Consider the following 11062-nt stretch of genomic DNA (forward strand, 5'->3'; position numbering starts at 1 on the left):
TTCACGCAGAACCCCACTCCGTTCAACACAGGGATGCTGACAGAACCCTCGCTAAAAAACCCAGGTCAAAAATTCACTCGTCCTAGACAATTTGCCCTCTTGGCCCCCAAACTGTGGAATGAACTCCCTGTCACACAACAGACTCACTCCCTAGCTTACACAGTGGCCTGAAGATTCACCTCTTCAGACTCCACCTAAGCCCATATAACACATACCGTAGCACTCGCCTACCCTCAATGACCATACATGAAAGCTAGATAGATATATTAGGTTTTTATACACTGTTTTACTGATTAGTAGGGGCTGATATTGGCAAGAATCTTGTGATGCAATACGTATCACGATACTTGGGTCACGATGCAATAGTACCACGATATATTGCAAATCTTTGCGATACGATACTATTGCGATACTATTGCGATATATCAGCTTTAAAAGCTGAAGGCGCTGCTCTAATGTTGTTGTCTTCGTCTTTCGCAGCCATTTTCTCGAGAGACCTCACTCACTGAACCATGCGAAGGGGAAGTAGCTACTATAGTACAGCGACATCTAGACGCAGCGGAGTATCAGGACCAGACTTCTACCATTGGTTCCTATGCATGGGAACTTATTTTATTTTTATAAGTATCGTGATACTACTGCCCAAACTATCGATACAGTATTGGCAAATAAACTATCGTGATGTATTGCTATATCGATTATATTGCCCACCCCTTCTGATTAGGTGCTCGGTCTATCTACGTTATTTTTGTCTTGATTGATATTTCTATGCATTGATGTATTGCCTTGCTTATTGTACGTCGCTCTGGATTAAGAGCGTCTGCTAAATGCCTAAATTGTAAATTTGTTCCTGTTAACAGTTAAATATCGCTCACCAAAGCACTTCTCTACTGTACTGTATATCTTACCCATATATCTATTGGTCAAATGTAAATATTTTCAAACACTTATCCTATTAGTACTAACAACTGCTTCACAACAACATCAATAATGGCTTAAGTAAGACATCAGCTGCATGCATAATATAGCTCGAAGCTTACAACGGGGAAGCAAAAACACACAGACAAGACAACCTCACATGCACTTTTCACCACATTGGGGGGTCTGGCCACGTAAAGTTGAGTTCTAAGACAATTGGAAACACAGAAAGAAGTTTGGCAGAATTATTCCACCGAGTCGTCAAGTTTTGTGAGGCTGACGGCCTGTAATTAGAAGGCAGAGGCATCTCTATCAGCCTTGGGGTCGTTATTATGTTTCATGATGTGTTGAATGAGAAAGCTATACGCACTCAGTGTTCATTCATACATTCAGCCTTCATTTTAAACCTTGGGATTGCATTGAAGTTACGTCAAAACAAGAACAACAAATATAATGAACACAATAAGATAAAATAAAATAAAATGAAACGTTTGAAATTGCCTCGGTAGTAGCAAAATGCTGTATTTTCAAAGTCTGTTTGAATGGGCATTCTGGTGGATTTCTGCAAACCTGACTTTGGCAATAATGCTAATCACAATAACACAATCTATGTAAGCACAACTTAGATTAAGAGACAGATGCAATACTCAACAAAAACTCCACAAACTACGACCTTGTTTTCATTATTCTTGAAAATGAATGAAAACTATTTGAATAGGGTGACCACAACAAGTGTAGTCAGTAGGCATACATATTTGAGTCTTCATTTATAAGTCGCAATGAGACCCATTTCATATTGTACAGAGAGACATAATTGTGATTTTGGGTTATTAGCAGTCAATAGATGCATTGATTGGCAATATTTATATACAGACAATGTATGTAATGTCTTAAAAATGTGTGTATGTAAACATACTTAGGCCAGTAGGCATACATATTTGAGTCTTCATTTATAGGCCCCATACTTAGGCCTGTGTATACACACACACACACACACACACACACACACACACACACACACACACACACACACACACACACACACACACACACACACACACACACACACACACACACACACACACACACACACACACACACAACACAGATTCTGCAAATATACTTTAAACCGAATGAATGGGTCCCCAAACATGAATTGCTACATATTTATGTTCCAGATTAAATTATGTATTTATTTATAAAGATGTAGTCAAGTTCAAAGATTTACACTAAAAACGCGGACAATGTCATGTCTGTACAGAGAGACATAATTGTGATTTGGGGTTATTAGCAGTCAATAGATGCATTGATTGGCAATATTTATATAGCAGACAATGTATGTAATGTCTTAAAAATAGGGGTTGCGGACCCTGAAGACCCCTGGGTTAAACAGAAGAAATAGGTCTTTGTTCACCAGGTACATTTGACGTGAAACCTCTTTTGAGGATGTTTCAAAATGCTGACTCAAAGCATTAAGCAGAAAGGTGAATGAGTGGCAGCAGAATGTTGATAGGCATTATTATTATTATTGTTCAGATCAGCTCTCAGTGGAATCACAAACAGCAGTGATTGCCTGGCATACAAAAGCCTTTTCCAATTCCCCCATCCCCTGCTGATAAGGGCCTATGAGCCAAATGAAGAGGAGTGGCATGTGAGGCATGTCTAATGGGAGTCTCTCTCTCTCTCTGTGTGTGTGTAAATAAACCTCCAGGGTTGATTTTCCCATGGCTCCACCGAGTCATTCAGACCCAGACGCAAATCCATAAATGTGACAGATGAAGAAATGATTAGGAGTGATGCCTCCACCTGTATTATTAAACCACATGAACCCTAGCCTTCCCTTCTTCTGGGAATGTCAGAATATGGAACATTGGTACAAAAATAGAAACAAACTGAGGTAAATACGATGAACATTCTGGTGAAAATTGCAGTCAAGCTCAAAACGTGTCACATCTGCATTTTTATTTTCTTTCTTTCTTTCTTTCTTTCTTTCTTTCTTTCTTTCTTTCTTTCGCTTATTTGATGTACAGCCAAGTATACTGCTGGGTCCCCAGCCAAATTAATTAATGTCAAAACCATAGCATCAAAAATCTGTTTAATTAGAAAACTGTGACGTGTTGTTAGCATGACTGGTTGTTAGCCTGTAGAACTACTCTACACATCTTATATAAATAAAGAATAATACCACAGATCTTGCATGGGGGTCACTGGCACAAATAGTTTCTGATTGGGGTCTGTGGCCCAGTAATTTGGGGGTCCTTGACACGAGAAGGCTTGAGAAGCACTGCTTAAAAGCAGTGAGCTAGACCAGTGGTTCTCAACCTGTGGCTCGAGACCCGCAGGGGGGTCCTCAAATTATTTTGGGGGGTCCCCAGATGATTAGCTTAATGTGCAACATCGTTTTCTCACTCAACAGTAAACAAACCAACTTAAAGTTTAAGTGTATAGAGGAGAGGGTATCGGCACATTTCTAAAGTGACAATTAAGAAGGACTTTTTTAATACGTCTAAAATGATAAATTAAACATTGACCAAACCGTCAAATATTAGCAGCAGAAATTGTGAAAATAGCCGATCTACATGCGCATGTAGATCTGCGCTATTTTCACAATAGAACCGTGTTATACAAAATGTAATTCCTCAACTCTTAGTGCTCGTCAGGGTGAGGGGTCCCCAGTTAAAATATGATTATTTTGGGTCACTGAACTAGACAAGCCCTCTCATCCTGCTGTGAATAAACCCACAGATAATTCCCCTGCACACAACCAGACCGACGGAGAGGAAGAAACAGAGGAGCTTTGATAGCTGCTCTCATCATATTCAACTATTCATAACCGAATCGATAATAAAATATTATTACACTGCTTATGATATCCGAAACTTAAAACGGCGTCTAGAGTTTTGTCTGTGAAGTAAGCTGTGTGAGAATGGGCCTATCCAATGTCGCTCCTCTCAATCTGTATTGATCACCTCGGTTTGAGACGATGTCCTACCATCAAAAACAAATTGTGACGATGGATAAATTGCGTTTCTAGAGGCAGTGGGCCGGCGGCAGAGGGATTCGGTGTTGCAGACTTGATTTCCTTGGTGGGATGAGTTGCTTGGAAATGTTTGTGCCTCTTATTGTTTCATATGTGTGTTCTTTACTCTGAATTTAGATCATAATCTCAGGAAACAGTAACCAAAGCTGGCCTGGAATTATTGTATACTTTAGCTATTGAAAGATAGCAGATATACAAGCCCACAGTGCAGCACCGAGTGCCACGCTGCAAGCTTGTGGATCTGCTATTTTTTGAAAAGTTGTGAACATTTGTGCAAATCTTTGAATGTATATGTATTTTTTAACTCAGATATTTGCTTCTGGGGGGTCCCTGATACATTATTTTGAGATGGGGGTTGACATGAAAAGGTTTGAGAACCACTGACGTAGAAACATACGTTTTTCAAAAACCTTAGAAGGATTTAGAAGACATTTATAGAATCGGGTCAAAAATATTCAAAGACTTGCACACATTTTCAAATTTTTCAAAAATAGCAGATCTACAAGCTCGCTGCACAGCATGTATATCTGCTATTTCTCAATAGTTAAAGCATAAAATAATGGTTAAAGTAATAATGCGTAATAATGTGTTCCTGGTCTAAATGGGTTGTTAAGCTCACATGACATCCAAAACAAAACTATACAACAGCCATATACTGGCTGGAAGTTTGCACTGATCGTTAACACATTAGGACCCCAGGACGATTCTAAGAATGTCTTCTAAATCCCAACAGTTTTCTCAAAAACATATTTTGCAATATCTGTGGATTTTCCATGTCAGCGACCCCAAAAATGATACGAATTTGGCCGTTGACCCCCATCTCAGAATAGTTTGTTCCAGGGACCCCCAGTCTAGAAGCAAAGATTTGAGTTAAAAATGACGCGCCATGAGCTTGTATAGCTGCTATTTTTGAAAACCCAAAGTATAAAATAATGCTCAAAGTGGTTACACATACTACTGTACGCTTTCCCGGTTTTAATGGGTTTATGACTGATGTATTTTGGTTCACTTTCTTATTATAGACAAAAAACTTTCAAGATTTCTTTATTGTTACATCTACACAAGAGTTGTAAATTATTTCAGGCAAATGTTAGGCCAATTCTGTCTCTCTCTTTCAATCTCTTCTAAGCCTGTAACTTTGATTTGCATAGAAATGCCCAAATTCAAACTGTAAAATGTATCAAAAGTACATCAAGTAGCCTACTTCAATTCCAGTTCTTTAAACGCATGTCTTATCTGAGCTGACAGATGGATGCAAAACGCTGAAAAACATGATTTTTACCTCTGTTGAGAGGCACACCAAACCATGGACTTTAGGGAAACGTATGCATTCTATCTGTGATGTTTATCTTTAAAAAAACGTTGGATCTTGAGCACACAGCACAGCAGACCGTGCCAGGAGTGTGACAGAAGAGTTGTATACGAAATCGACCACATTTATTAGCATAGCGAGGTGAGAGAGTTTGGCTTTTGGGGGCAGTTACTTCAATGTGTTGTGTTTTATGTGCAGATTTTTGGCTGATAGTTGAACGTCTCTCTTAAAAGAGTTCCACTTCATGGGATTCCACGGCGCACTGACTTACTTTCTGTGGAGAATATACTTTTTCCAACACTGGCTTAAAACTGACCTACCAGCTCAGTGGCTTTGTGGGTAGAGCGTCCACCTGCTCAGGCGGAGGTCAAGGTTCAATCCCTGGCGGATCATATGGAAGACTATAAAAATGGTACCCCGCCTCAAGGGTTGGAATGGGGGTCGATCAGTCCCTGGGACATACTAGTGTCACGTACAGGGGGAGTACTTGTACATCATGTCATGTGACATTCTAGCGTCTTGTCCTGGGGGCAGGCACGCGCACACATACTGTAGACATCAAAGGGGGCTTGAGCCCCTGCCCTTTTATCCGTTTGTAAAAAAGTGCCCTTTCCAGAATGAATGCAGTTTTTACTATGCTGAAAGAAACGAAACCACCCTCTTTCCATGCCATACCTGGAGGCAGCGTTCAAGAGAATTACCTTGTCCAAACTCTCCTGAACTTGAATGCAGCATCATATACAGTATGTTGAAGGAATTGAGGGCTCTTTGTAGAAATCCATGCCTTATGCCACATCTCCAGTATTCACTTATATCATATGCTTAATTTAGTGTGTGGTAGTACCGAAAATAGCCGACCTCCAAGCTCACAAGCTTGGAGGTCTGCTATTTTCAATATTTTCACCAAAAGGCCCTTTTAGAAAATTCAGCCCCTGCCTCTCTAACATTCTCTGCACGTCCCTGCCTGGGGGTGTAATTGTATAATAACCCCCCCCCCCCACATTTACTTATATAAAAAAAGAGGATTGGGGAAGAAAGGGATTAGATACGATTTTCTTCCTAGTCCTTTTCGAACATGTATTTGTAGTATTGTTTGATTTCATTGTTTACTTTGGAAATAAAGCTTTTCATTCATTCATTTCATTCATTATCCTGAGGTTAACCTCATTTCTGTTTCTCGACATCACTGAATGCATAAACGTAGTAAAAAAAATAAATAATAATGTTTTTTCCTTGCTTTTATAGCCTAATAATATCTGCATTGGTCCAGGGTTGGATTCTGGCCTTCAGCATATGAATGCTATCCATTTAGTAGTTTTGTTTGCAGATATGGTTACCCATCAGATTCCTTGACCTTAACCCTAACCTAACTGCAGTTACAGTCCCATAGGGCATTGGTTCTCAAAGCGGCATCCAGGGACCCGCATGGGTTCTTGAGGGGGTACAAAGGGGAACCAAGCAAAATGAGCTAATATATCGTCACAATCATTTTTACCATATTTTATTACTTGCGCCAGCAGAGCGCGCAAGTACTGCGATCGGCTGGGTATGTATGTCGTGTCCACTCTTGTTTAAGACCGCAGCCCAATCAGGGACCAGCATCTCTAGCAACATCATCATTAACAGGAAACGAGGGACCAGCATTCCTAGTGATGCCAGGGGTGATGTCACTGGCATCGCCAGTGGTGATGCCAGTGGTGAGTGCACCTCATGGCACACTCTGCTTGCGCACAAGTAGGCAAGGCGCAAGTTGGCACCTCGACAGAGTGCAGTTCTAGTTTTACATATAAATTTGGGGGGGCCTAGATTTGAGAACTATTGCCATAGGGGTCTATTTGAACCCCTGATGGGAGCAGAGAAACTGTGATCTTGGGTCTTTGTGTGTCTTTGAGGGGTGACCACACCAGCTGATGTGCCGATTAGCACCAAATTCCTTGAGTACTCTGTGAGTATAGGCCAAGGAAGTACATCCACATGTTTCTCTCTCACTTGAACGTTGAATATTTTTGATATAACAGAGAGTCATTATTATTATTTATATTATGTTTCCTTTTTGTGGCCTGATTTTAGTTTTGTTTTTAGTTTTAGTTTTAATTTTAGTTTTAGTTTTTTGTTTTAGGTTTTTCCCAGCTGCTGTTGGAAGCCCACTCATGGCTGCCAGTTCCGACTTATCCAGATCGTGTTCTTTGTCTAGTTTTCTAACAGGTGCTGTTGGTAGCCTACTCATGGCTGCTAGTTCCCATCTGACGTCGTGTGGAAGTTCCGACCTCTCCAGATCGTACTGAATAACCGCTAGCTTGCACAAGGTCTTCAAACTGGGATGTAAATCCAAGATGTACAGGACGTCAGCGGGTGTGCAGCATCCTTTGCATCCTCCAAAGACAATGATACGATCTCCCACCATGCAACAGCACGTCCTATAACTCAGAGACAGTCCTTTCCCCGTGGGCTCAACCGTCTTCCACGAGAAGGTCTCCGGGCTGAACTTCCACAGGTCGTTGAAGGACTGTTTCATGACGTGGTTTTGGCCCCCGAATATGTACAGCTCTCCAGCGTGGGCGAATGCCGAATGACCCCAGCGTCGTTCCGGAAGCTGTGCGCAAGGCGTGCTCAGCCAGTGGTCGGTCTCTGTGTCAAACACTCTGACGTCGTTGTTCTCGTACTGGCCACCGAACACAAACATCCTCGTCCCGATGACGGTGGCGGAGTGACACGACGAGGCGGGTGGCGGAGTGCCTCTGGAGTTGATCAGAGACCAGGCCAGCAACCTGTCCAGCTTGTAGATGTCATTGGTGCATACGTTCAGCTTGTTGTATCCCCCGTAAATATACATGACCTTCCCCAAGACGCAGGCCGAGTGGTGGTACCTCGCCTCCGGAGCGGTCCCGGACACCTGGGACTTGACCCATCTGTGGGTGTCCACGTCAAATGCGTAGAGCCGGTCGCAGTAGTACTGCCCAGAGTACTTGATACCACCCCAGATGTAGATGATGCGTTCTATGAGCACGGCCGTGTGGCCGTCACGGGTGGAGGGAACCTCGGGGGGACATTCTCTTCCACTCGCCACCGGGGGCAGCTTGGTCCAGTGCAACGACACCGTGTTGAAGACCTGCACGGCGATCTGATCCCTGTCTTTCAGCTCGTACCCTCCGAACGAATACACCTTGTTCCCCACTGTCACGGCGGCACCGCAGTCTCCCTCCGGTCCTCCTTCCAGATTTACCGTCCAGCACAGCATCCCTCACACAGCAGCCCCACGGGGATCCAAATAGATTTGTTTCCAAGTCTTAGCTTGGTAGAACGGAGGCCTATCTTTGTGACCGGTATTATGTTTCAGCCGTAAAGTAGTCGGACAATGTCTGGGCCAATCAGTGGAGAAGATGGGTTGTTAAGGACACCGAGGCCTGTTGATATATATACACTAATGTGGCAAAATGGAACAATAGTAACTTCAGAAGACATGGGAATCCCTGTGCAAATTTCTTAGGGCAGTTGGTATGGTCAGGCAGAAACATTATTTAGAGTTGCTGAATGACATTTTGTGTATTTGACGATTCATTTTATAGGACATGGCTGTTGACGACATTGTGTTGTTTAGCCTGATGACGTTATTCAAACTGACAGAAATGTGATTTTAAACGTATGTGTCACATATAGGCTACACTCACCGGCCACTTTTTTGGGCACGCTTGTCCAACTGCGCGTTCCTCCTAGTCAGGCAATTACATGGCAACAACGTCAATGCATTTAAGCCTGTAGAATAGATATGGTCAAGACAATCTGCTGCAGTTCAAACTGAGCATCAAAATGGGGAAGAAAGGTTATTTAGTAAGTGACTTTGAACTGGTTATTGGTGCCAAACAGGCTTCGGAAACTGCTGATATACTGGGATTTTCTTGCACAATAATATACGTAGCCTATAGGATTTTTAGAGAATGGTGCAGAAAAGAAAAAGGAAATACCAGTGAGCGGCAGTTCTGTGGGGGAAAACGCCCCAGAGGAGAATGGACAGACTGGTTAAGGCAAAACAAAAATAATCACTTGTTCTCTGAATGCACAACATGTTGAACTTTGAGGCAGAAGTGCTACAGCAGCAGAAGACCACACCAGGTGCCGCTCCTCCTGTCAGCTAAGAACCGGTCACAGAGGGTACAGTTCACACAGGCTCACCCAATTTGGGCAACAGAAGATTGGAAAAACGTTGCCTGGTCTAATTAATCTTTTACTGTGACATTTAGATGGTGGATGCCAGACCCCGTCACAATGCAACATGTCGTGCAGCTTATGCATTTGAAATGATAAAATATGACTTGTGAAGCAATTATGTAACTTATTCTGTGAATACGTTTTTATTTTATTTATTTGTATTTTATTTATCTATTTGGCAAAGTGTGTTAATTGCGACCGAAGGTCGCAGTTAACCATGTTAACCTCAATTTCTATAGCTGACCTCAATGTCTATGGCTGACCTGCCCATAGAGATCCCTGATGTCATGGATCTCCATATACGGAGCTGACCAACACTGGCATCATCAACTCCACATCAACTGGATTGGTAGCAAATCTCCTGTTCTCCCATATATGGCCAAGACAGATGACCAAGACAGATGACGCAACCTCGCCTTTTGCCCTTAGGCATCTTTGTTAAATACAATAAATATGGATGAATAAATCCATAACCAAATAAGACTCAGGGACAGCCAAAGGACTATATCAATACATTGTTGTATACCATTGCACTGTGGCAGCTTTTCTCTCTCTCTCTCAAAATGGAGGTTAGACATACAGTAATAAAAGAATACGGTAGAACGGTGGAAGTCTTTGATTGGTTCACAGATCATAACAACAGAGACAATAGGTTCTTCACTAGTAAGTTTCCACTAGCAGTGACATACAGTATAATGATCTCGTAGTCAGGGCAACCCACAGTTGCAATGACCTGTACTGTAAGACAGTAGTTCACATAACTTTATGGTGATATGAGCCTCATGCATGGGTCATACATTTATGTATCATAAATTCATATCCAGTACATATAATATACAGTAATATAACTTATACAATTGTGGTGGTTGTATTTGGTCTCCCTGCTCATTTACTGTAAATCCTGTGTCTGGTTTCATTTTAGGCCAAAACATTGGGCCCCATATAATATTTGTTTAGCGTCCCCACAAAAACCTCTGCACACTTCGACTGCCATGTTATTTCATTCATCTATTTTGGCCCAGACTCAGCGTTGAGTCTTTGCCAACCTTCCCAGCCAAGATCATGATTTGACATGGCTTTAAGCCTCCTGAAATAAAGACTTTGGCGAGAAAGAGGGACCTGATTGATCGTCACTGTGTCTAACTCAAAGCGCTTGAAGCTAACACTAAAGGCTTTGACTGCAGTGAACAGTGAACACGGCAGTGAATTACTTCAAGGAGTAATCTCCAGTAATCTAAAGTCTTAAGTCCCCATCAGCACATCAGTGTTTACTGCATTGGTTCCCAAAGTGTGTGCTGTTATGCCAGTCCAGGGGTGCTGCAGAATAATATGATAATATTTGGAATTCATCAATATCACTACATCAATATTACTTAGTAAAACAGACCTGATTTGCACTGTACTTGATGAGATTCTTTTTCCATCTAAAGCCAACTCTCTTCGGCAAAAACAGCCGATCTACAGATCTGCTATTTTTGCAGATCCCCCCCCCCCCCAGAATAGGGATGCAGGTGATCAAGTGGTTAAACGTCAAGTTATTTTCAGTCAGTTCTGATGGAAACTGATATTTTGTCTGTGACATAGCC

The 11062-nt window shown here is 42.0% G+C and overlaps 1 protein-coding gene across 1 annotated transcript in view; it reads right to left on the reverse strand.

Moving 5' to 3' along the window:
* LOC308307461 (kelch domain-containing protein 3-like) overlaps nucleotides 1-8508 on the reverse strand; it is a gene marked incomplete at both ends in the record, with an annotated part of 97176 nt that extends 88668 nt beyond the window's left edge. Inside the window, one exon of the mRNA XM_080752725.1 lies at nucleotides 7538-8508. Coding sequence (XP_080608851.1) covers nucleotides 7538-8508 — 971 coding nt within the window. The remainder of the gene's footprint in view (nucleotides 1-7537) is intronic.
* Between the last annotated feature and the right edge of the window lie 2554 nt (nucleotides 8509-11062).

This window comes from Nannobrachium achirus (assembly GCF_963921795.1).
Source record: "Nannobrachium achirus genome assembly, chromosome: 22".
Taxonomy (NCBI): Eukaryota; Metazoa; Chordata; class Actinopteri; order Myctophiformes; family Myctophidae; genus Nannobrachium; species Nannobrachium achirus.